Genomic DNA, 27,929 nt, shown 5'->3' on the forward strand with positions numbered 1-27,929 from the left:
TAACATGAGGGATACACTCCTCTGGCAGCAGCCCAGGCCCCGCTGAGATGTCATACCAGGGGGGCAAGACGTGTCTGCCTGAATTACAAAATAAAAAGGATTCGCCATAGAATGTCCTTGGGAGAGAGCACTTAAGCCAACAGTGGAAACTCGTGCAGGCAAGGTGAAAGCAGCTAATACTGCTTTTGTCCAAAGCCTACGCTTAAGCACATCTTTATTAAAGAAGTTCTTGTAGGTGTTATTTACAGTCTGCATTCAATTCAGTTTATTCCACCCAGAGGGCATTTTAATATGCAGCCTGACATCTTTTTTACTGTCTGACAGGAAGACTATTCCAATTATCGATGGGGCTTCAGTGTCAGAGACTGACTTAAAAGTGGGTATCAACAAGGGTCCAGAAGCAGCAGCATTTTTACCAGCCTCCAGCCACAGAAGCGCCGTACCTAAGGCAACGCCCTACCCTGTCCCTGGCGGCAGTGCCTCCGTTTCGTCTCCCACCGCTGAGCACAACCAATAGCTTTAGTCGCCGCAGCTGAACGAACAGGCCAATGTCGCTACCCAGCCCCAAACATGCAGAGACATTTCTACTGGGACAACAGTTGTACCTGCAGGATGTACCATTCGAAGTTCCATCTGTGCAATTTGTTTTTATTGGCATACTTAGGTACCAAAACATTGCCATCAATGCCTCAGATCCTTCAGACAGGCAAAGATAATGAAGCATTAATTGTATCTTTAAAGTACAACATGACCAAATATAAATACATGAAAAAAAAACAACCATGCAAAAATTCCCCAACTTTAAAAGGATTAATATTAAAAAAAATTATGCTAGTGAGACTTCTGCACAATCTACCAATTCTTACACATTTTTCCACATCAGGATCAGAACTGTTAACAAAACACACAGGGCGTTAGAAAAGATGCCTGGCTTCTGAATTATACACTAAGAGAACAGTGAACTGTTATATCCCTTATTATTCCAAATTATTGATTTGTCAAAGATAACTGGTTTTCAATGCAATGACGACTATATTGCCATTCATACACCAGCATAAATATTTGAGTTGTATTTAAAATTACTAAACTGATTGCTTATAGAATACAGTAACCGTCCATGGAAATACCAAAATTGATTTGCAAACCGCTAAGACAGCTTCTATAAGAAACAGCTCAAAATTAATCTGTGTGTTTAATGTGAAGGGTCATCATGAAAAATGCAACTTTTTAAAGTTTCATTGTGCAAATTCAGTTCCATAGGATCACTTGAATTTGGGAGGAGAAAGATTTTCTCACTGTGCTACAGTGATGTCTCGGGTATCAAATGCAGGATTCCAATATGCTCATATGGCAACAAAAAAAGATTAAATTGTCAGAGTAAATGCGTTCCTTCAAAAAAAAAAAAATCAGCAATCTGTGGATATAATTAGAAAAAAATACTGGAAGCAATTACTGTCGAGACACCTGGCCACAAGACAAGCCACAGTTTGTTTTTAGAAGTCATGCTAGTCTTTTCTAGGGCAGGGATGTAGCACTGAACTCTCTTCAGAACCTACTATAGGTGTGTGAGCACCACATGGCTTCCACAAGGCATTTACAAATGTCCCTGTTAACAAGTGGGCGAGTCCATTGTGGAGAGAGTCAAGATGCTTCTGTCGTTGGCATAGAAGGGATCCGATGAACTCCATGATCTAAAGTAACAATAAAAGAAAAGTTTGGCTGACTGGGAACTTATAATTTAGAGGTGAGGAGAAAAGTCTATGAAAGTGAAAGGCAAGAGTGTTACGAGATTAGGCAAGTGTAGCTCTTTAAAAGACTGATCTATTAGTTCCATGTAGGCACCTGCAATGCATTCAAGCCTTTGAAAACAGACTGCAGTTAGTCATGCCAACTACGTAACTAACACTTCCACATTTCCCTTTCTGGCCAAGTTTACTCGCAGCTACAGATAGTTTGAACTGAAATGACCAGAGGTTTATATGCCAGTTTTACAAATAAAGTTGTAAAATTTTAATATTTTGCCCCAAGGAAAACCTGCCTGTGGCATGTGTAAGGTGAGGCCCTGTGAATGCTACGATCTGAGACAGCCTAAGGTCACTCTAGTAAACCCAGCTAACCGCGTACTGGCGTTCTTGTGTTAAACAGCCCTGCGGGCTAAAGCAAAACTTACCGACAGCCAAGACTATTTCATCCCTCGACTGTTACATTTAAGTTAAAAATCAAGGCAGCAGGAAAACTACCGAACACGTCACAGCTTTTGATTAGAGGGGATCTCGCAGTGTCCCTCTCTAGTTAGGAAGGAATCCCATCCTTGGTTGAACAGTATTATAGGACTGTATGTGAAATGCTGAAAACCAGAAGGATGGCAGGCAGGAAATCCAACTGTAACGAACTTATCCTCCAAATTTGCCTCTGTCAGAAATCTGCTGTTTCTTTAGAACTTTTACATGCAGCGCCTTGACACAGGTACCACTAATGAGAGACCTGAACAATTCAGCGATGAATCCTATTGTACAAGAAATGTGTGTGATCCAGGATTCCTAATATTTTATGACTGACGAGTTGACAGACAATTTAATGGAACAGACAGACAAAAATGCATTTTATCATACCACACCACACATTTTATATTCTAACTGGTGAATGAAGCTACAGAAAATACTTCTTGAATACATTTTACAAGCAGTAAATTAAGTACAAGAGACTATATTCCTGTGGCCCGCTACTCCAAGCATTTGTACAACTTTGATTCACCAAAGTTCTCTCAATTTCATACCCTGTTTGATTTCATGCTCAGTTATCATATTTGACAGAATATCATATTTGACAGAGTGCCAGGAGTACAGAATACAACACAGAGTAGCTACAGCAATGTTAACTTAAAATAGTGCCCTTCATTCTACAGCACTCTCACAGACAATGTATTGATCAGCATCACTTCATTCAACAAAAATAATTTGCAGCTACCTCCTGGTTGAGCAAGAAGCTGTTTTATAAAGCACAAGTACTCAAAAGACCATCCTCCTTGGGACTGCGCAATCTGAAGGCAGCAGCTTTAGGTGAAAATCAAAACATCTCAAGCTCATAAACAAAGGCTAAACCATTTTACAGGCATTTTTAAATCACCAAATAGATTTCTTAACTGTACCTTCAGCATCTCACAACTTGTAACTGCCTCATGTGATTTAAGCAATTAGTACATTAAAAAATAAACAAAAGACTTTCACGTATTACCAGGAAAGTGTAGGGGAAAGTATAGTCTTAGTACTTGGACTTTTAGACTAGGTTTTAAGTGTCAATGCTGAGTAGAAGAAATTGAAGAAAGCAAATAAGACTGAAATTTTAGAAAGTTTCTTTTCTAGTTGTACCATACATAAATTTAAGTGAAACCAGAAGATGGTTCAGAGTAATTTCAACCAGAGGCAGAAGTCAAAACTACAGAACTTCAAGTCCTTAGTGTAGCACCGACAGTTTTGCATATTCATTAGCATAATACTAACTTCTGTGTTCTAGCAACTCTAAAAATTATTCGGCTAGATGGAAGGTCATCTGAAAATTACAAGAGGTAAGCAGACAAGAAACCTGAGAAAAAGCAATCTTCAAAAAGTGTTTAATATTCTGTCAAATATGAGTTATCTTCAATAAGTATTTGTAAGTTTTAAAGAAAGAAAAATTGAGTGAAAAAATTAGGAAACTGTAAAAATGTAAATGCGTTGCAGAAAATAAAACACAGAATACCTACCTTATAAGACTACATATTACTAAGGAAAATGTTAACTAAAAATCTGCCCCAATTCAGTAACAATAAATGAAAGAAGTAGCATGAGAAGTTTCTCACTTGGAAAGCACAGTTTTACAAAAAAGTGGAAAAAACCCCCATAAAACTTAGAGCAACTGCTACCAAAATGTTGATTTTAGACCAATTAAATGCTCACCTTGTAGATTAAAAAAATCTATTAAATTGTTTATTTTATACATCATGCCCACCTTCTATACAGCAAGAGTTTGAATTAAAAATTTATTTAATCATAACAGTTCATTTTTCATATGGAATGAAACATTTTGCATAATCATACCCTAGATTTGTAGAATCGTGGAATAAATTTCATAAGCAAGCCAGAAGAGAGAAACTGACTGAAACCACAGACACTGTGTTCAACACAAGAGTTCTGAACAGAGATGCCCTACAGAGCAAGTCAATACCTAAAGGCAGAATCAGAACTGACAAAGCTTGTCAGTGAAAATCACCCACACAAGATTTCATACTGAATGAATGATATCACAACCTTTAACCGAAAGAGACAAAGTTGTTCAAACACAAAATGAGTTTCCTTGAAAGCGCGTGAAATGCCACTTTTTCAGGTTTGCGCCTTTTGACCAACCAAGGACCATGGTATCGTTCAGGGAGCGAGCGATTATGATGTACAAAAGACTATTTTTATTTCTACCCCCAAATATTTCCATGCTTGTTAGCTATCCCTGTTTAATTGGAAGCGGGGAGATGGCACATCAGCACATTGAGTAAGAGCTTTTCTCACAGTTACACTGACTGCAAGAGCAGTATTGCTCCTTAGACGTAGTCGATTACTCTAACGTGCTTTTATCCATTGAGGTTTGTTTCACACGTGGTTTGTGAAGGAAAAAGATTTAGCACATACTTTGGAATGGCACACATGATTTTGACAATATACCTTCTAGAACCGAAAAAAGTTCAAAATCCTTAGAACCTGAAGGCTCTGTTCTGTCAATTACTCTGATTTTAGAAATCGATTATAAAAGTTATACTACAAAAATATTTCATCTTCATATCAATCAATGGCTGAAAGATTTAAAGACTCTCCTTCTAGCAATGAAGTTATATTTAAGGGGGGGAGTGTGAGCCTTTTGTATATCTTCAGGAGTAATACAAGCTCCAAGGTAAGTATTTGGAGGTTGTACATCAAGAACCAAGAGGGAAAAAGTCTTTTGACTTTACAAACTCCTGATTTGTGAAGGCAAACAAAAATAAAAAAAATAAAAAAGGAGAACAGAAACAGCAGCAAGGCTTAATTTTCTAAAGAGAAGAATGTACAAATCAAGAGAAATTACGATAGATACAACACAAGAACGTGTAGTAAGCCAAACTAAACGTTTTAACAGAAATCTTTTGAAAACTGTTTTTCCCCCCTCCCCATCCCAAAGGAAAGCACTCAAAAAGAAACAAGAAACTAATCTTTTAGGATGAAAAAAGTACAGTAGAGAGTTGCATTTCCTACTTAAATAAGCAAAACCTGCAGCTGGTTTGCTAGACATCTATTGCTGCAGGCTCATCAGGTTCCAGTTTATAGGAGAATCGTCTGCAGCAAAGGCTATTGAGAGAAATGCCACACCTGTTGACCCGGGTTGGACTACATCTTCCCATTAGTCGTTCCAGCATTCTTCTAACAGATGTGCATGCTGTTTCCCCATCTGAGAAGCAGCACATGGAGTCCAAGCAGTTGATACCTGAACCTGCCTCAGTAAGCTGGAAGGAGGAAATAAATAAATAAATAAAATTAGAATACTCGCAGATTCTAGCAATGAAGATGTTATCAGAAAACACTTAGGAAAAGCAGGTTTTCTTAAAGTTAGAGTGTTGAATATTTTTCAATTTTATAGGAGAACTACAGTGATGAGTAACATGACCATTTCCCTTCCTAAGGTCTATATACGCTAAAATTTGATCCTCCCAAGGTTTGAATGCAGCCTTGGTGAGGGTACGGAAATCGCTTAGCACCGTCTCTGCTTAACGTTGGAAACAAACTGGTTAGCAATTCCCTGCGTTAGAGCTATAATGAATCTCTGGAGCCCAGCGTCATGCAGTTTAAGCTGTGATGCCTCGATAAACCTCAGTGGAGGGACAACAGTTTATATCAGCTGCAGGTCTGCCCTACTTTAAGGGAAACCTATCAAGAGAAAGCTTCAAACTAGGGCTGCAGAATACAATGCAGCAACCTGACCGTAAGTAATAATTTTTCCACGAGAAGTGGAGAATGCAGCTTCCCAAAATAATTTACATTATCTCGCTACCATAGATACCCTTGGCTTGGCAAGGAACAAAAGCACATTCCCAATTTTGTGAATATCTTTTATCTACATGCAAACAAGGCTGATGTTAGAAAGGTTCAGTCACGTTCATGCCAGCATGAAGAATAATTCAATGTTAGCATAGTAAACTTTCTACTGTTCATTCTTTGTAGGTGAAAAAAACAAAAGAAGAGATGTATGGGTCTAAGTTAAGTGCCATCTATCAGTATGCTCCTCTACATTGTTTTTGCATGCTAGTCAACCGCAGCACAACTAAAACCCAATTGAAATCCAGTACTGCTGCAGAAAGAATATCCAAAACTGACTCCAGTATCATTTCCAAAAAGGAAATAAAAATGTGGAGTGTGGGGATGCTTTTTAATGTAATTTGCAACTCTCCACGAGAGCACCCTGTCAAACAAATGCTGAACACACAGGCTAAGTTTAAGCATCCATTATCCTCACCTCACTCTCAGACATCAGTGAATGAAGCATCTAGGAGGAGACATCTTAGCCTACGACAGGACACAGCTCCCTTAAGAGCTTCCCCCCACTTTTCTCTGTGTGACCAAAGGTCGCTGACTGTTGTCTAAAGACTTTGGTTTCCAACCCCAATTTCTTGGTTTCTTGCCACCACACTTGCCCAACGCCACAAGGAAAGCAAAGGACCTCAGAGGTTCCTGTGAGAATGGTCTACTATGAGTGGACGCATTCCTTCCTAATCCACCAAAACAGGCAACCGGACAGTTCACAGCTTCACAACAGAACAATTCCTACACTACAAAGAAGAGGCAGCTAACAGAAACGTGAGGCATTTGGAAATCCAAGAGAAAAATCCAAACTGGTAGGACATGGAGGGAGCACACAGGCAGAACTGGTTTCCATGCACTTTTTCCTCTGCCTGCCCCTTCCTCAGCTCTGTTCCGCATTCCCCATGGTCCCTCCAGATCTTCCCGTCACACCTCAATGTGATGCTGACAGGACTGTCAGCTAACAGTTGTATGAACTTACAGAAAGCAATTACAAACTCAAACCCCTGATTTGGTTGCTGCCGTGAATGAGTGCAGGCAGAACGTACACTTCTGACTAACTCACACTCGTTTGGGAGGTCTTCTGGACACAAAACGAACACTTACTGTGACAGCTAACTTCTGTAAATACCTGAGACAGGAGCAGGACCACTGCAACTGACAAGTCTAAAAGGGGTTTCAGTTCAAACCAAACCAAACCACACCACACCTGAGCAGAGCTTGAGTCCCTGAACACCCTTATTTGATGACCATCACATCTGGTCACAGTTGTACTGTCACAGAAGATACTGTAAACAGGAACAGCACAATTTGCAGCGTTGCAGTACTAGCAAATATGACCTCCACAGCCACTTCATACTGCACTCCCAGTGTGCCAGACAAGAAATTACACAGAGCAGAGGGAACTCCTATTTGGAGGTCAGAAAGCAAGCTCCTGCTGCATATGCAGAGGTCTTCATGGTTGTGTTCACAGCAATACAAAACAAACTCTCATCATTCCTACACTTAGGATTTCAAAAAGAATATTTAGTTCATCTGTTATCTTGAAGCAGACCAAGTAACACCTTTAAAGTTACCGGAAAAGGTCATATTACAGTGGGTTTATGTAGGATCGAATGGATCAGACATTTTTTCTCCTACAATCTGCTGACCTGAGGGCTAGCAGTCCTAGATATTATCCAAAGACTGGCAGAAAGAGGAACCAAGAGTAACCCAAACTAACTTCCAAGGAGTGAACCCTCAGCTCTGGATTTTGGAGGATTGGTGTCTGTTCTTCACTATAATCTCCTATGTTCTTCTCAAGTTAGATACTCATAAAAAGCTAGGATCATGCTTGAACCACAATTTATGGAAAAGTTAGTATTACCCTTTTCTAAAAAAAAGCATATGTGACCTAAGCCTAGAAACAACATTTACGTTTTATCAACTCACAGTCAAGTGTAAAGTAATACTGGGAGAGTATTAATGATAAAAAATAAATTCAGTTTTATGTGTAGATATATTGTTTATCACAGCTTAGTGAACATGGATTTTCATATTTATATCCACCACCTGAAAGGAAGATACTTGTATTATGCTAAAGAGTCCCTTTCCTCACTTTGCTCTCCGTGTGGATAATTATGATCACAGTTTTATATCAAAGTAAAACCTGGCATGGTAAGGCAGTAGAGCATAATGATCTCCGAAGACCTGAAACAAACTCTCAGGAAACAAAAGGCAATAGAGACAATGGTTTAAAAATAAAATAAATCAGTAAGTACAGAGAAATAGCTGATATTATTCATATTTGGGCTGCAAATAAAGTATTTTCATAAGGCAAGATCCAGGATCACAATAAACATAATACTTGATATGACAATGGCCCATTTCATGTAATAAACCAAAAAGCAACTGAAGTGCAGAATTAAAAGAATGATTCAGCTTGATAAGGAAAAATCAAACCCACATACTATGATGCAAAATTTCTTGTAGATACCAAAAATATGGGTATTTTGGAGATGGCTCCATGACTGTCTATATATGATATATATAAATATATATATACACACACATTAGGGTAGAGTGGGAGTACTACCTAGTGAACGTAAGAACTGTCGGGTAGGCTAGATGGATCTAGCAGTTGCCTATTGTCCTCCCCTCTGTGCCTGCTTTCAGCAAAGTCACATGCTGAGCTGACTGAACCCTTATCTTCTTCCATCTAGAAGGACAGAAAAGCAACAAATCTTATAAAGCACCATGCTTGCATTGCTTTAAAACAGTTACCATTTTTTATATGAACTTTCATTTTGCAGATTTGTTCTTGAGAGAACAAGGCATATTTACAAGGTAAAAAGGCATTTTTTTTCAAGTTAATCGGTGGATCAAACACTGTTTATCAGTGCACAAGTATTAGAAGTTCGGTATTTTTGCGCACCGTAGACTACAAAAGGGGGAAACCCCAACGAATTTGAAAACTATTTCACATTTTCAGATTTTGATTTCAGATTCAGGGGTTTTATTTGTTCTCCCCCTTCTAATAGAAAGGACCATTTCAGTTTGTCTTATTACAGGGTATTCTATATGCCACAAGACAGACATTTCAACTAAACATTCAATGACACTGAAATATACAGTTGGGATTTTTTTGAACAGGCAAGGTATTTAATCCTGTACATCAAGTTAAGAGCACTGCAGGTATTTTCCTGAGCCCAGGTCCTGGCTGCCAATATGTCCGATGCCACATGGACGTTTCCAAAAATATATACGAGATGGTTATTACTATTCCACAATTAAGTTAAAACTTGCTCCCTACTGTAAACCTCACTTTAACCCTTAATATACTGTATACCAAAATCCCAGACAATTAGATTTAAAATTTTAAAGAAAGTACAAGAATGTTGACATCTAACAACTTCACTGGCACTTATGTTTTCAACATTTTTCTGGTTTTTCTACTCTTCAGCTCTTTGAATCAAACTTACAAATGCCAAATTATTTCGATATATCAAAGTCATTCGACAAAAAGTATCTTCAGGTAAGTGTATCTGTGCACTTTTGTGACTGAAGATAAATACAAAATAGTTTGTTCTTCTCTCATTTATTCCCTCTTCCTGCAATAGACCCTAAGGACTAGCCAACAGATCAGCACCACACTATGCTAACACGATACACAAACCTGTAAAGGAAGAGATTACCCTTGTTCAAAGTCTAGCATATTAAGATATTCTGGGGTACTTCACTAGTGCGAATGCATGTTCGCGCTTGAATAGACTTCTTGGAAATTTTATGTTCCTTACAGAAAACACATGCTGTAAAAGGAACAGGAACCTGTCTGCCCTCAACTTCTGCACGGTCAGGCTGGATCAGATACAAAAGCTATTAGGAGGGGAATCCTATGAAACAGTAACTAGAGGAAAAAAATACAGGCAAGCAATTAAGGCTGTAATAAAGCCAGGGCCAGGAGCCTGGAGTCAGCTAAAGAAAGCAGATCTGTGCAGAGATGAAGGGAAAATCAGGCAACAATAGACTCCTGGGCCTGTAGATGGGGAAAGAACAGGGTCTGGGCTGTGCTAAGGCATATGGTACGGTCTGAGAGTCCCAGATACAACGTTATGCGCTGGCAGCCTTCCCTGCAAATAGGTTAAAAAACTGTCCAAAGGTTAAAAAAAATAATAATCTACAAATATAGTTAATCTAAAAACATCTGTCAGGAACACTTCTCATATGCGGCTTAAGATTTCTGACAGTCCTTATAAAGCACAGAGACCTGTATACATACATACACACACAAAACTTTGTTTACAAAGAAAAAAAATGAAATGAGATACAATGGGGCCCAGTTAGTACCCTAAGATAGATATTTCACATGTTCACAGAACAGGAGAGGCAGCTACAGAGGAAAGGTGAAGTCCTCAGTCTCCAGTTGAGCATAAAGCCTGCACCTGACCTGGGCTGCCCAATTTCCTCTTCATCCCAAATTACAAAAGTGACAGTGAAGTTCAGCGGCAAGAGTTTAACAGGCACACACAAGACTGCATTTCTGACTTACAGGAATGACACAGACACTTAAAAGACCCCCTCAAAGATTTAACTGTACAGCACAAATGTACTTAATACGAACTTGAACATTTTTTGCACACTGTGAAGCCTATAGACATAAAAACTGATTATAACACCGTACTTGTCTTTTAATTTGCATTCATAGAGGTATTCTCCTTTTGCGTATCAACAGAACAGTGAGCCCATCTGCAGAACGAGGCACCACTCAGTTTAACCCGGGGCTGTACTCCTTTTGAGGTTCTTAACACATCTCTAACAAACAGCAAGGAACTGCCCAAGTCTGTTCATCAATCTACAAGCGTTCTGCAGTCACAAAGGATGCAATGACTGAGTGGGCATGTACAAGTGAGGTGTGACACTATTAACTGCTTACAGCTACATTCACCAAGCAGTGGTTTTGTTTCATGTTCCTAGTTTTTCTCGCTTTCTCTGCTCTACTGCTTTTGGAAAACAGTTGCCCTGGACACCACAGAAACTAACCCATGGTCTTCACTCCAAATTAGTTTTTGTTTAATACAGTGAAGAGAGTAGTTTCCATCTATTAACCAATTTTCCTTTTTTACTATTTTAGGTAAGGATCCACAGGATAGCTTCAAAACTTCATCTGAGGGCTACAAATAAAGAACTACAGAAACCCAAATCCTTGGGTTTTTTTTGCTGCACTTCACAACTTCAACTGCATAGTATAAGGCACTCAGTGCTTGTATTTCAGGTGCCTTACCAGCAGATACTTAAGTATAAAAATTCTGACATACAAGAGAGTTGGATTTGCATCATCATTTGTTACTCAGGGAGAAAACAAATTCCCATTTTTTTCAAGCCCTTCCTTAAACATAATATGAAGAAAATCCCCTGAAGTTAGCGAGCATTCTCCTGTTTTTAGTATTTTAATAGCTACTGTGCTGCGTTCCTAGACACCTCTTTCTCTTTCACCAGCCAGCTGCACAACCCTTAAAATGGGTTTAGCTTTAAGAAAGCTTAACAGAATCTTTTGTCATAACACCTTTGGTGTAGACATGATGCACCAGTAATCCACTTTGATAATTCAGTGAGAACACAGATGTTTACCAGAAATGTATTTACCCAAAGTTTTAAAAAGGTAACTTCTTCTCATGACACTGATAAACCAGTAATTTTAAAAGCTAACTTGTAAAAGCTTTTGCAGAGCAATCTCCCCAACATGTTGCTAAGTTTGCTAAAATTCAAGAGGTATACGGCAGTTTGCCTGTATTAAAGCTAGTAAGCGCTGAATTTAGAACAAAACAAGAACACCCCACTACTACCTCCCTGGGGTGTCTGCAAATCTAAGCTGATATGCTTCACAGCGGGACAACGAACAGCTAAACACAAAAGCCGTTTCAAGTTTTGGCTTGCAAAGGTGTAGCACACTCTCAGAGGAGATACAAAGCTTTTCTCTTTTACAACGACTTGTATCATCTGTTTCAGTTAACCACTAAAAATTATCTGCTAATTGTTTACCATGTCACCTTCCTGTCTCCTACTTTCCCCTCAGTTAAACAAACAGCAATTAAGTTACAAAAACGTAGGTTGGTTGGTTCTCCCAGCACCTATTTGGATGTTTTTAAACAACATAGTAATCTTAAAAAAATTTCAAAGGAATCCGGTCTTTGCATTAATTTGTGCTGTAGAATACAGAAGTAGATAAGGGTGGGATAAAACATCAAACAGGTTGAGACATTATTGAAGCATATGAATGTTTCAGTCTTACAAAACAGAATCAGCATTGGATAGCATTTCGTGTACTGAACTCAGTGCATTTGAAGAGTTTCAGAATCATAATGGCTCATCTACACAGACACATGTACGCTTTGGTCTTTTTTTTGAATCATTTTCTCAGACTTTGTAGCCAAATGCCTTTCGGAATATGTATCTATACACATTGAAAACAAACAACACTCACTTTATAGAAGCACAAAACAAACACAACAAGCCTTAGCTGCACAAGTGTACGTATGCTTCCAAACGTAAACGTTTTCTGCTCTTTCAACACAAGTGAAAGCAAATTAAAATGGGCAAACGTCTTGCAAGAAATTACTGCCTGAAACACATGGACCTTCCTGTCACGGCCTTATGAAGCTCAAATTATCCAACATGCAAAAAGCACTGTTAATTTTGATCATAAAGAAATTAAAAGCATTATAACCATGCTAGAAACTGTGATTATTTAAAAATGGATGCAAGAAGAGCTAGATCTGTATTCTGAAAGTTGAGCATCATGCTAGGGATGTTTTTTCCTAAAAAAAGCACGTCCAACACATGCTACTTAGGAGAAGCATTTGGCTCAAACACAGAGCAAAGCCAAGAAATAACCAAACTGAATGTATCTGCACTACAGGTATTGCCCTCTCAACCCACTAATATTCATGCCTCTTCCCATCTCTCTCAGCACTGGTTAGTTCACCTTCAGCATGCATAAGAGTTGATAAGGAACTGTCCCTCCTACTCTACCTAATTTTGCTCAGCTGATTCCTTGCCCTGGACAATGGCTGCAGTGCGATGAACTCGTCACTTAAAGCAACTCTGTTGGAGTACATCTACAATTGGACAGAGAAGGGATGGAACATACATGTCAGTAAGTAGCAGCAGTAATTTTCTTAGAGAAAGACACAGGACAAGACATTGTTATTTAAGTGGAATACACAGCATATACAGAACAGAAGCCTGGTACCTTCAGGACAGCTCCTGGGATCACCACAGCCAGTTACTGGTTGGTAGGACCATTCTTAAGTGTACCTTAGCTTTCATACTGAGAAAAAAGGCCTATACACTTTTACATCTGTACTTCACCAGGCACCTTTATTCAGTATTACCTTCTCCTCTCAGTAGTGCTGTGATTTATATTTACCCAAAGATTTATATTTTGATTCAGATTTACCTTATTGTCCACTTCCTCTTGTATGATTCTGTAACAGACCTATAGTCAGAAAGTACCCAGAAACTGCTTCAGGGCAACTGACTCAAGTCAAACACAATAAGATTGATTTTGTTTAAGGCCACAAAAAAAAAAAAAAAAATTTTTTTTTTTACATACAGGCACCCTAAGTGCATTAAGGTAGGTAAAGTTAACTAAATTCACCCCTCTGTAAAAGACAACTGATGCTCGCCTGTCAAATTTTTAAGATGCTGACTTCCCAAAATGGAACAGACTTTTTAAAGTTGTGACAGGAAAATATTTACATTTAAAAGTTTATCTTTAGCAGGATTTCTCAAGTGTTTCATACCAGTTAAATTTCTTTGCTCTCTTATGAATAACCTAGCTATTTGTAACATCTAACTGATGGGAGACAGATTAACTGTTGATATTATGACCTTATGATATACAAATGAGAGATATAAAATCAAGTTCTTGATATACTAAGTAGAGTAAGGCAGATGCCTACAGATATAGTGAATTCAGAGCACTAAGTTGGGTAACCCTCACAACTAGTGTGCTCTCAGTTTCTGAAAAGTTAAAACAATAGGAGCAAGCATTTTCAGTTGAGAAACCTGTGTTTTGCTCACTGCTCCTGGGAATATTTTAGAATTTAAACGATTGGAGACAAAACCAAATAACTTAAATAGCTGCCATTTATAAATCAGTGATTAGTTCACATAACAATTTATCTTGCCCTGATAAAAACTAGTAACTGTAAACTTCTTTCCCCAAATATACTAATTTAGGCCTACAATTAAAAATGAATAATTAAAAATATTCAGTCATACAGAGGGTGCACCTACACTATGAAAAAGGCATTTAAAAGAGTAATATACAGAGTTCCATATTTACTCTTCCAATGACTACCACAGAAAATTCCTTAAGAGTTTACGACCAACACATCCTCCAAACTCATTCTATCTTGAAAGTCAGAGTCCTTTCCTCTGCTTTGAAGTGGAAAGAAAAATATTTACCAGAAATTTTAAACAAATCTAAGGAGGTATAACCATGAAAGCAGCATTCTGTCTCTTCTAGACAGTAAATGTGCTAAGTTGATTGTTCGTTCATCTTCAGACTACTTCCTCACTACAAGAATAGCCGATGAAATGCAGCGGGGCTGATGGTCCTATTGAAAGCAAGAGTGGGAAAATCTCAACAGATTAAACCTCAAGAAAGGAACAGACAGGTGCCGCCTTTTTGCAGATACATTTTTAACTATGATTTCACTATCAGACACACACAGAGAAACCACTGAATGGCTGCTGAAGCATTTGTGGTCAAATCAGGCTTTAGCTACTTGAACTTTGCAGTATTAGGAATTGTTTTCAGAAAAAGACAGTATTTTGGTAAACACAGACCCTAATGCTAACTCTGTCAAATGGCAAAGTAGAATGGGAATAAGGGGAAAAAAAAAAAAAAAAAGGATCAATAAGAGATGCTCAAAGCAAAATCCCCATGGCTATGAAACAAGCTATAGCCACAGGAAAGGTGCCAGACATTCATCAACATTCCTCTTAAAAATAAGAAGTCTGACTGTGTCCTTGATGATACAACTGTAATGGAAGCAAACTGAACCCTGAAATTCTTTAGAATTGATTCAGAAAGCAAGAGAATGCAACAAGAAGTATATGGATAAAGCTACAGAAAAATGATGCGGGCTTTTTAGTTTTTAATTCAAGCACTTTAGGAACATGAGAAACCTCAACGACCACACCAATACACTGCCAAAGAGAAAGAGCTGATGTACAGGAAGGAAGGAAAGGGAAGTGTTTGATAGATATTGCCACAGTTTTTTGAAGAAAAAAAAAAGATAAGTACCATTACCTATAGAATTTTTCCTACATCAAGACTCTTTAATCCAAAAAGTGCAGTAACATGCAATCAAAAGTCTTATCAGGTCTAGTGGAACAGTTTTCTGAAAGCTAGTGGTTATTTACCTTGGCTTTTAACTACTAAATTCCAAGATTTGAAAAAGTTCCTAATATTCCACTATTCCAGTTTTGAGAAGGCACTAATGGGATACTTTGGCTAACAATAGGTTTGTCAGCATGATATTGATCCTAGGCAAATTAAGAGAATATCTCACAAGGATTTTTTTTAACACACAAACTAGAAGGGTAAATAAATCAACACGCACTTACATCAAAGTAATGGCTAGATGCTAAAGGTAACACTATTGATGTAATGCAGTTAAGAGCTCTGTACGGCACATAGCTCAGTGTAATTTGGATTAAGCATCTAGGACACCACAGAATCAATATGGCACGCAAATGGACTAAAAAGCTCTAACAGGATTCAGAACATAACTGTATATGGGCTATCTCTGTCAAGCGGAGTCCTCATTCACTTTCACATTTCTGTTGGCCCTATGCTATCTGACCTCTTATCGATGACCTGGAAGAAACCAACATAATCACTTGCAGATGAGAAGAAGATGCAGAAGATGACAGGTTACTGATGTGTATCATTTTGCAAACTGAATACAGCTGGGGATTCACTATTTCCGTACTTGGCATTGATGTATGCCGTGCTGGAACATTGCGTCCACTGGTGTAACCCGAAATTCAAGAAGAGGCTGAGGAATGATGAAGATTACAGGAGAAACACAAGAATGATTAAAAGACTAGAAAACAACCTTTCAGACAAAAGATGCAAGTTCAATCTACTTATCAGTGAGAAAACTAACTCGACCACAAACCTAACTGTGAATAAAACAAAAAACTGTTAATAGAAGGCTTTTCAGTTTAGCAGAAAAAGGATAAAAAGCTAAAATATTCAAAACTGAAACCAGGGATAGTAACTATTAGAACAATGGGTCAGGATGACTTCTCCATAACTGTCACTAAAAAGAAAACACTGAAACATAGATGAGAGATTTACCTAAGAGAGCCTAATTTCAACAGAATGTTTTCAAGGATTTTTTGTAGCCTGTGTGAGGCAAGAGGGAGATTCTATTATCACAGCATATCTTCAGATCTCTTCTATGAATTTATGAAAATGCCACATGGGTAATTATCTTTAATTACATAATCAGCAGTCAAATACATGACATATATATGACATGATCAAGATTTAAGAAATACTATTTAAAACAAGTCCTACTAAAGTAATTTTAAAAATTATTGTTTTCATCACATCTTAAGAACTATTCAGTGCCAACTACAGTCGAAGAGAAAGCTTCTAATACCTAGACAAAAATTAGAGTAAGTTACTCTCTTTAAAGCAGTTCAAAAATGCGTAGTATGATCCTCTCATACTGTTGCAGGCTGAGATGCAAAAGACTGAGTGAACCCTTTATAAATAATTCTACTATTGTTAATATCAATTACTTAAATGTTATTTCCTTGTAAAATGGTGTCCTCAGTTTTGTAATTGTACATTAACAATTATATTTTGAAATGAGAACATTTTATGCATTAAGCATGACAGCAATGTAATAGGATAATTAAATATCACAGGAAAGTAATTAGTTTACGAGACAGATATTAACAAATGTGTTCTTTTAACTACTGATCGAGTTGGATACAAAAGCATAACATTACCTGAGCTTTTTCAGTACTTGTTGGTTGTAGGTGTCTGTACAGCACTTTCTTCACAACATCAATGAACAAACAAGCAACTACTATGAGGATTATGGCAAACCAAGCAGAACCACTTGACAACAGTTGAACAAACACAAAATACATGTCCTGGGTATGTAAAAATGGCCTGAAAAGTTAAAAGAAGTGGTAATTACTAAAAGGAACTTCTAGAAGCAAAAGTACAGCACAGGCAGGCTCATGTGTGTCTCAATTTACATCAATCAGCAAGTCTCTCGGGATGCAGTTACAACTGCATGGCGTCCGTGAAGCAGTCTAGCAACCTGGTGGACCTGACCTGCAAACTCTAGGGAAGGAGAGTACTGAACTTTGGAGGGAAACGTTCTGGTTTAGTTTTAAATGGTGTTGTGGAAAATCATTCACCATCCTATCCCTCCAAGACCCCAAAATACAAGCAAAAATATATCACTTCGCTGATTCTAACCCGTGTCTTCATTTCTGTTGCAAACATTTACCTGTTACATAGCACCTCTGGGAACTTTTTGAAAACAAAAATGCCTTTACAGTCACAGGCTGTCAGAGACAAGCAATGCCTGTCCTTAAACACGGGACAGCTTAGCATCATTGCTCAAATTCCTAAAAGAATCTCCAAAAGTGAGTGGCCCCTCTAGGTTTAAAAATTTATTTTCCAACACCTGTCACAAAATTCAGAGTAAGATGGCAGAAATCAATACTTCAGTGTTTTTTTCACGGCTTCATCTATCATATATGCTATAGAAAGGAGAGGGGGGGAAAAAAAAAAAAAAAAGGAATCACTCACCAGATAATTCCCCCATAAAACAAGGAGAATATGAAATAAAATACAATGGATCCCCAAGTAACAAAATGGTTTATCCATGTCCAGAAGTGAGTTTCTAGTGCCATCTAAAACAAAGACAACTTCAATGAACTTCCTTTTCCCCCCCACTTCACAGAAAATGATAAATACCAGTCTGAATGTACTTATGAACTTCCACCTCAAACACTAAATATTGTTGTAGCATGCAAAAACTACAAAGAAAAATTTTAACCACCACTGAAACCAAAGATAACAATCACTTATCTGGAATCCTCAAGAATCAATTACTTCTGTACAACTTTCGATCAATTTTAAATTATTGCTCTATTACATATTTACTTATATACCCAAACAGAGAGACTGATTAGTATGGTATCATACCTTCATCGTAACAGTTATAACCATAACGGTGAAGACCAAAGTACCAAATGTCCAGTTCCCAAACATCTAAGAAAACCGCAAGGTAAAAATCATGGAACCAAAAGAAAAAAAAAAAAAAAAAAAAAATCAGTTAAGAGCATTCATGGTAAGCTAGATTCTTCTCAAGTCAGCTACAGTAATGAAACAAGTCTGTGGACATAAGCTTGTAGCAACTAATCATTGTGAAAAAGCAAGAAGGATACAACACAAACTACTAGAAAAAATACAGCTTATAAGAGCAAAATTAACCACCCACAAGTCATCTTTCTTCTTGATTCAAAACAAATCACCACAAAGGCTACATGAAATATGAATAAAGTCTTAAACAGTAACATGAAATGATAGGAAAATGAAGGTATCAGTTAAGTATAAGCATCCAACAGAAAGCAAGTATTGAGTGGAAGGTATTCGCACTTTGAGCTTAAACATTTCCAGATCATTTTCAACATGCAGCATCACCTGAAATTTCACTTTTTACCCCAAGCACAATTTTACAATTCAAAAATAATGGTGTCATTTTATTTTTCAAAGAAAATTCTAAGGAAAAGACACTTTGTTTCAAGGCTACTAAACACAAAATTAAGCTTCAATTCTAAAATGCTGTATCTGTCACTTTTGTGTGGTCTTGTACATATAAATTAAACCATCAAAACTCTGAACAAGTTCTACAACAATAAAATCTCAGCTCTGACAACCAAGCAGGAGCGCTGAGTTTGTAATCTATCCATCTACACACATGCTACTCAGACACACGCTGCCACTCTACAACAGGTCTAACTGCTCTGCTCTTGTAAGCAGTCTGGGTGCTGAAACTGAAGACGTTGGTGTTTCGTAGCTATTTTTGCCACTGACACACTGAACAATGACCTAACCCTCAACTCTCTACTTACTGGTAGCAAACTAAGCGAGCAAGGAGAAAAGTATCACATGCAGACAGGCAGTCATCCTAGAGTTGATTTGTTAGTACAGAACAGAGGCAAGGAACTGGGATTCGCACAGTTGTAGTCCTTGTTACAGAGCTCTGACCAAAAAAATAAATCCCAATAGCCTGATGATAGATCTCACAACTGCTTTTCTCATCTTTACACGAGGTACAAAATTAAGGCAGCCATGAGTCAGGATTTACTGATAATTTTAAAGATCTTTGTTATAACACGTCTTCTGAAGCCTTCTATTTTCTTCTCACACCGATGGTAACGTTTAACAAGCCACATGCTTGTTAACTGCTGCAATAATAACCTTAAAGTAAAATTAGACTACTGCTCCTGAGTGACCCGTGAAAGAAAGTGTCTTTGCTAACACTGCTCTCGAAGGTCACAGAGTTAGAATGCAAAACATGAACAAGAAGTTCTTGCCACCATTTTATTTTTGAACACGTTTACACTGCGGATGCTGCATCCTTTAGTCCTGTGAAGTAACAGATACAATATTTTGTATCTCTCCTCTTCTAAACTCTTACCATTTGCCTGTTAGGTTTCAATATCTGGCGACATGCACAGCATGAAAAAGGGGGGAGAAAAAAAGAACTAAAAGATCAAGGTGTTGAGGTAAACCTAACAAACCACCAGCATTAACAAATTATTTACAATCTCTTCTAATTCCACTTTGCTCCAAACTGAGAACTTGGGATGAAAACCTGAGGCCTTGCACTAACACGACCCTGTATCACACGTTCGCACCAAGTGATGACTTCTTGAGGACTTCTCACAAGAAAGCACTTCAGCAGTACATGAGTTTCTCTTGCCCTTAACTTTGGCTTTTTCAGGCACACATTAAATTCACAACATACTTTATGCACTGCAGGTATTTTACTGCGACACACAGTTCTACCAGGTCCAATAACCATCTTTCAGCAAACACAGAGAGGTAGAGGGTAACTCCAAATAAATTCTAAGACTTTTTAAGTCACATTACAGAAACACGAGAAGCCAAAGAGCATCTGAAAGCTTTTATTTCCAGTATGCTCAATCACTAAGTATATTTAAAAACCCTTGAGGTTAATTTATACAAGACACCATTAAAAGAACTTTCTCCATAAAGTCTACATTAACACACTGGTCTAGACTTACAGAATATAATCTGTTCCCCAAACTAAACATATAACTAAATACAGTGAAAAAAGTCTCTTCCTGCCTCGTGGACTTTTACTAAGCAATGTTAAAGTGAGGTGCTTTGACAACCAAGACAGATGCACAGAAACACGCTAATTCATAGCATAAAACTACTTCATTAAAAGAATACTGAAGGTCCTTTACCAAGCCACAAGAACTTTAAAGTCATACAGCTTGTAACAAACGGCAAGAGAGGTCCCACTCACACTTCAGCTGTAAGAGACTTGTTATCCTGCAGCACAACTATTTTAACATTCTTATCAAGCATCTCATGATGAAATAAGTACTCCAGCTAGTTGCATCAATCCCCCTTTACTGGCTCTCTTCTCCGAAGGGATGCTAACCACCAGCTCACATGCTCTCTGATTTTAGTCACTCAAGACAATTCTGGCCATTGTCTGTACATCATTACATGGAACCCCTTTTTTTTTTGGCTAAACTACCTGAGCTCAGGCCTACTCCCTATCACCAGGTCACCTCTGTGAATACAGCACGATGCTATTTTTGTACCTTGTGCCTTAAGTTGCAACTCTACCAAGCACTACACAAGAACCAGTAAGCACTTCATGTCAGTAGTAAGAATGCCATATCGAGAAGCAAACGTATTTTTGCATTGCTACCTGTAACAGTTTTATGAGAAAAATCAGTATCTAATTGCTCTAAATTGGGTTAACTAACTCAGAACCAGGGAAAATGAGGAAGCAGACTTGTAATGGTTTCATCCAAGCTTTAGAGGTTTTTTTGTATATGATTTTTCCTATGCACTTTAACATCTTTAAAATAGAAAGTATCAAATTAGCATTTGATGATTTCATCGTTATTGTCTTAAAAACATCTATTGTACAAAAATTTAAAAGCAGTTTGCACCACTTAATTTTTAAAAAAGTTATGACATATGATTTTGACAAAAACAGTACACAAAATAAAGTTTAAGGCAATCATGATATATTTATTATTTGAAAGATAAGTTCTTCATGGACATATGCTTCCTGACAACATGTCTTACAGTTTCCACACTAAGAAATGCTATTCTTGAGAGCACACATGAACATTGGCAAAGCATCTTTGGTAATTATGTAGCTTATAAAAATAAAAAAATCTTAGATTTTTCTGACACAAGAGGATTTTTGAAAAAAACATTAAGAAATATCACCAAAAATACAGTGGTAGAATAATTTCTATTATATTGTACCTGGCCATTTCCCAGCAGAGAAGTGTCTTCTCCCATTAGAAGATACGAGCCATAAAAGAAAACAAACGCATGAAAGAAGCCCAAGATGGTCCAGTAAAGAAATGGTTTGAACCCCAGATGGGCATTTTTACTGATGTCTCTGCAGAAATAAAACAGATTGTCTTTATATAACCCATCAGCTATTCACATTGCACGACCGCTACTGCTCTGAATAAATGTAACTTTCAACTGCACCAAGTTAGATTTAACGAATGCTGACATATGAAAAAAATACATAAATCACAGGCAAAAAAAGAAATCTGAGCTCTCATGATTTGCCTCTGCTTTATGCAGGGATCACCAATGGCAAGGGTCTCTAATGGGTCAAATTCAGAATAGCACAAACTAGAATTCTTCCCCCTGGAGATAGAATTGCAAGAGGATGAAAAAGCCAGGTCTCCTGATGCTTGCCCCTTAAGACCTTCAGGAAGAGAAACATCTAAGAGAGATCTCTTTTACAAAAATACGTAACTCTCTTTTGTCCAAAAAGCAGTATGCAGTGCAACACGCTACCACTGGGAAGACACCTAATTCTACAGGAAATCATTTCCCCTCTTAGTAAAGCATTTTTTGGTGGTGATTCACCTAACCAGTGTCCTAGTTTTTTCATTTGCCTGTCTGAGTGATTTTCACCTCCTACATGTAATGGAGGAGAAGGCTGCCAATCATGTGAGCTGACCAAGTGCTCAACTCTCTTCCAGTCTTACATGACTGACATGAAAAGATGCTTCTCTTAAAACACTCATGCTAATTAACTTTTAGAATGAAAATTTATGTAGCTGCAGTTCTTCCTCATCAAGATAGTTACTAAAAATGGCATAAATTACAGATAAAAATACTGTAGGAATGCGCAATAGCAAGTTCAGACTTCTGCAGATGCCACTGTTGTTCTAAACTATGTGCTACTGTGACAATATATCTAAGATATACATACCGATACAGCACAGGCTTACTCTGTAGTACATGCGGATGCACATGCTGTTCAAAAAGACTGTATATGAGGACAGGCAGGGAAGTGAAACAAATATTGTACAAAGTCAGGTATACACTGTCATACAGCGTCTGAAAATAGATACAAAAAAAGATTTTGAGTCTTGTAGAAAGAAGTTGCTTATATTTATTAAAATTTATTAGCATACTAATAGCAGCAATGAATCATTAATTACGTAAATTTACTAGTTAGAAAAAAGCTGTACTCATAACCATCTAGTAATATCAGGCTATCAAATAGAGAAAATGAAGCTGGATATTTAAGTGTAAAATCTGTGCTGCTTCTGTGTAGTTCTTTCTCTTTTTTTTTTTTTTTTATTATTTATCCTGAGTGTTTCATACACATTTACCAAGATGTAAGGCATCCAGTACTTACTTGTTGTGAAAACAAACAGAAGAACTGATATAAAAATTGTGGTGTAATAAAGCACACATTCTGAAAAAAGAAAAGCGAAGGAAACAGTTAATCCTCAGTATATGCCTCACAACCCTAAAAGAAATTGCTAACTCTTACAAGCTGGTAAAAATACAGAGGGAGAGCATAAGGCATTTCAGCATTTTAGTTGGCAAAGTGAAGCAATACGCTTTCCTTGAGAGCATATTTTGTTTGTCCTTTGGGACCATGAACCTAAAAAATCTAAACTTAATTAGATGTGCTTCATGAACACATCTCACTATGAGACTACAAGTAATATTAAAGGAAGAGAAATCCATCCATTTTCCCCTCAGTTTCTTTTCAAGAATTTCTTCGCAAAATAGCTTCCACATTTAATTCAGAAAAGTCTGTGCCTTGCTCATGTAAGCTTTTTGCATGGGAGTAGACAAAACAGAAACCAAAACCTAACACCATGCTGTTAATCTTTAAATAAAGCAAACAATAGGAGATAAAAAAAGGGCTTGGTGGCTAATGCTAGAATCTCAGACAAAAATCAAAGATAGTGAATATTGACTTCTTATCAAAAGTGATGATCAAGTTGAAAAGGAAAAAAAAAAAAAAAAAAAAAAAGGAAAGGAAAAAAGACATTATTAGCATTCCAAACACCCCAGCCCAGGACAGAGGTCCAAAGTCAGTCACCTCACTCCTCCCTCCAGCATTTTGCTTAAGATAACCCTGCTGCTCCACGTCCATAGCTCCCCAAGAGATATCTGCAAATAACTCAGTCCCTGGTGCTTACTCCTCTTGCAGTGTTTCACCTCAGGATTTCTTAAGTCAAGGCTGGGACTGTTAAGTTTTCTTAGGGTGAGCCTGCCAGCACTCGGGACACATTTTCTGTGAGCCCTTCCCTCCCTCAACTACTTCCTGGGCTCCTTTTTCCTTTTAAGAAAGATGAATGGATTTGGTTCATACTAAAATCAATAAAGAAATAAGGTTATACTTTTACATCCTGCTAAAGAATGCATTTAATTTCAAACTAGTAATACTGCTTTCAGAGAGCAAACGCGTCTGCCCCTCAGCCTAGGCAAACTCATTGCAGTATTTAAAACCTATTTCCAGGTGGAAGTAATAAACAATTTCACAGTTAAACTACTGCATGTGGTTGTAAAATATGTTTAAAAAAAGCCCAGAAAACATGTTTGGACAGAGATATTTAACCTGTTCCCAACAAAAATCTTAGATCTGAAACAAATTGCTTGCTGGGAAAAAGTTACACATTTTTCTGTGAAGGTCACTGGCACTCTTTGAAGACCTACCTTATAAAAAAAGTACTGTACAAGGGTTGCTATTCTAATATAGTAAAAGTGCCCATGAACAAAAAGCAACTTGGAGAGGAATTTGAACCGTGCTATTGCATAGTCACTGTTTCTTACAGCTTGTCTTCCTTCCTTGCCCATGATTCCTGTAATATTTGGGGGAAAAAAAACAAAAACAAACAGAAAATAGGTTAAACATTATAAAAAATGAAGTTTAAAAAGACCAACAAACCAACAACACATACCTGAAGCTACAGTTCTGTTTTCCTGCCCTTTAACTTTACAAAAACTTCAGCATCTTTCAGTTCCAAAAGAAGGCTTTATTCCTGACACTCACAACTAAGGGAAACTGCTCATTTGATGCCAAGTCAATGGAAAAAAAAAAAAGTAAAAGCTACTACTTCTGTAAGCTATGCTTACGAAAAGATTTATGGGAAGACATAGAAATAACACTCATACGAAACCAAAATTCCCAAACCAAGCAAACCATTATCAATCCATTATCAATTTACTTTGTATGTTTTATTCCAGAGAGGTATTTCTTACAGTACTCTCTGGGAATCATATATAACCTATACTGAACAGCAGAATGAAAGAAATGCTGTGTTCTTACAATAGCAGTTTACTTAATCTGATGGGCTGGACAATGCTTGTCACTTGTCACAGCTGAACACAAATTCATTGCTAAATACTACTATTAAGATTACGATAAGCACACATAGAGAACACAAAATGCTCTTTTACAGAAGAAAAGTGGCCCAGGATTCCTGAAAACCAGACACTTAAAAGTGCTGGTTGCTTTTGAAAAAAGAAAAAAAAAAAAAGCCTAAAAGTCCCATCACCCCTGATAGCAAAGACTTGCTAGTTCTGATGAGTGTACACGTAATGTCTAACGTGCTACAAATTACAAATGTTATTTTTTATAAGCTTTGGTTAGTTGCCAAACTACCTGTGGAATAAAGTATCACTTGCTACTGGCTTGTAACCTTCTCAAGTAGGCTATACTCATTGTCTTAAAAGTCACGGCCACATGATTTACAAGATGAACGTTACATACACCTTTTTAAACACAAAGGGCGACTGAATATCCCGATGGACCAATACCGTATGTAAGAACTTTCAGCATTTACTATTGTAACAAACACCACCCAATAAAGTCAGCAAAGGAAGTAACAGAACAGTACGTGACGGGTACCAGCTCGGTTAGATGTATGTTTTGTACTCAGTTACATTACACAGGAGAAAAAAATAAAAAGCTTAAAGGTCCTGGCCAGATCACAGAAAACATCATGAACAGAGAAAACTACCAAGCTTAGCTGAGAATCAGTACCTGTCTCTCAAGAGAGATAATGAAAGTCTTCTCCTCAAAGACAAACTAGACGCAAATGGCATCTCTACAGTGAACAGATGCGGTGCAAACAGCGGTTTAGCGCAAAGAAAGGTTTAAAGATCAAGTTTACACAGGAACTTAGAACCTGACAAAGTCTGAAGTTAGAGATATCCAGTTCCAATAATCTGAAGCAGAGTACTTCTGAGATTCTAGCTACAGAGAATCTTTGCTGTTCTTAAAGCACCATTAGTAGACTACACAATAAACCTAAGACTTGTGAAAGCCAACAGCCTTAAATTTTAAATTTCACTAAAACTTCCTATAACAGATGACTCAGATTAACACCCAGTCATTCACAGGTGCAAAGACGTTAGAAGTTTAGCTGCTTTAAACGCTATTCGTGATCTAATCCTCTACTAAAACTTGAATCTTATTTGCCTTTATCTCTTCTAAAAGGAAGTTACCTATGCCAACATGTGCTTCTTGTATCATGCTCACATCATTAGCACCATCACCGATCGCTAATGTTATAGGTTTCTCTGGAGATGTTTTTAACAGTCGCACTACCTGAAGAAAAAAAAAAAAAAAAAGGGCAGAAATTTTTCACATTAGACAAATAGTCTACCTATAAACCATGCCACTAATTCCCAAGTATCTTAGTTATTGACCTGTAAGTATAATTAAGATGTTTTATGAATGTGCACGCTTGGGTAAAAAAAAACAAACAGCTTTGCATATCACACAGGCAAATTCACTGCTCCTTTAAGAAAAGCTGCTTGCTTTCGGGCACAACCCTTAATTAAATATTATGCCTGCCTTAAGCTTATTTTGCTGTTCTTATTTAGATGCTCTTTTAAAACTCTTAATTTGACTGTTTTGTATGATAAAGCACCAAGTAAAAGTATTTGAATAAAATTAAGTATATGTGAAGTAAAAATGGTCTTAGAAGAGAACATTAAGGCAAGCTTCCCCTGGAGACAAGGCCTCAGCTTTCCTTCCCTTCTACTTCCTCTTCAAATATGTATTTTTTAAATCTTTAGAGATGTACATTTCTTCCTTACAGCTTCACGAACTTGCAACTTAAATTTTTTGTTTTGGAGAAGTGATGAGCAGGGAATGCAAAAGCACACAGGTGATCAGGATAGCTACTGCCTTACAGAACACTCAAGAGGCTGATTAAAGATTAGCCTTCTTGCACAGTGGCAGTATTTTGACTCTCTCTATCCACTTGCAAATTTTCAAACACGCACGTAGAAACCTCTGAGCAAAACACTCCATATCAACTGAATTTAAGAAGGATTCAAAAGTCACAGAAAAGGTCAGGTAAACAGACAAAGCAGTTCCATAAATCCTTGCCTCCCCAAAACATGAAAAAAATTTTTTACAAGACAATCCTGATTATACTCTCGCTTACCTTTGCTTTCTGAAGGGGTGCCATGCGACAGCACAACACTGCAGAACAGTTTTTGCAAACTTCCATGAACAGTTTTTCATGTTCCCTGAGTGCAAGAGAAAGGCTGGTCCCATCCACAACCAGTCCATGCTGGATAACATGGTCCTCCTTTATTCTATGCAGGGACAAAAATGTTGGTTTTGTATCGGTGTGACAGAAAAATTTAAATTTTGTTACGAACTATGAGGTTGCCCATACAATAAACAAAGCATTTAACCTGTTAGACAGACTGCTTCTTCAAGGCTGTTATTACATTGATAAATATTTTCTTTTAAAAAGGCAACTTCATGTGTTCGGCACATACATCAAAGAGATTGTCATAAAATCTGAAAATAGAAAACCAAGCTAAGATCATCACTGAGATAATGATATCTCAGGTATTTTACCTCTTGGCTAGCTGCCTCAGTTGTTCTGCACATGTACTGTCTGACTTGTGTTGCACAAGCTCAAGGATGTTCATGGTTCTATGAAAGTGTCCACATGACAAACTGACACTAACAGCCGTTTCGTGCTTATCTCCAGTGAGTACCCACACTTTGATACCAGCCAATCTGAGCGCTTCTATAGTTTCTTGGACTTTTTCCTGCAGTCTAGAAACAAGAAAAATCTTAAATAACCAAGTAAACGCTTTACAAAAAAGAGCTCACACTGTAACTCCATGTTACTCCTGTAACCCCACTGTCATGATGATTTAAGACTGCACTTCCAATGCACTCATATTTTCAGAGAATCAGAGTCTGGCAGGTAACATTTTGTTACTAGCAATAAAACAAAGGC

At 37.5% G+C, this 27,929-nt stretch overlaps 1 protein-coding gene across 1 annotated transcript in view; it reads right to left on the bottom strand.

Annotated features, from left to right (window-relative positions):
* Positions 1-1,571: 1,571 nt before the first annotated feature.
* The window catches only part of ATP11B (ATPase phospholipid transporting 11B (putative)), a 52,885-nt gene continuing 26,527 nt past the window's right edge, over positions 1,572-27,929 (bottom strand). Inside the window, exons 19-30 of the mRNA XM_086468609.1 lie at positions 27,539-27,742; positions 27,114-27,267; positions 26,164-26,266; positions 24,370-24,515; positions 23,054-23,113; positions 22,622-22,749; positions 21,649-21,787; positions 18,307-18,372; positions 17,908-18,011; positions 17,091-17,256; positions 5,370-5,503; positions 1,572-1,691 (exon numbers count right to left, since the gene is read on the bottom strand). Of these exons, the coding sequence (XP_086324735.1) occupies positions 1,610-1,691; positions 5,370-5,503; positions 17,091-17,256; positions 17,908-18,011; positions 18,307-18,372; positions 21,649-21,787; positions 22,622-22,749; positions 23,054-23,113; positions 24,370-24,515; positions 26,164-26,266; positions 27,114-27,267; positions 27,539-27,742 (1,486 nt within the window). The 3' untranslated portion in view covers positions 1,572-1,609. The remainder of the gene's footprint in view (positions 1,692-5,369; positions 5,504-17,090; positions 17,257-17,907; positions 18,012-18,306; positions 18,373-21,648; positions 21,788-22,621; positions 22,750-23,053; positions 23,114-24,369; positions 24,516-26,163; positions 26,267-27,113; positions 27,268-27,538; positions 27,743-27,929) is intronic.

The sequence above is a fragment of the Leptosomus discolor genome, chromosome 7, assembly GCF_034619465.1.
Source record: "Leptosomus discolor isolate bLepDis1 chromosome 7, bLepDis1.hap2, whole genome shotgun sequence".
NCBI classification, from domain to species: domain Eukaryota; kingdom Metazoa; phylum Chordata; class Aves; order Leptosomiformes; family Leptosomidae; genus Leptosomus; species Leptosomus discolor.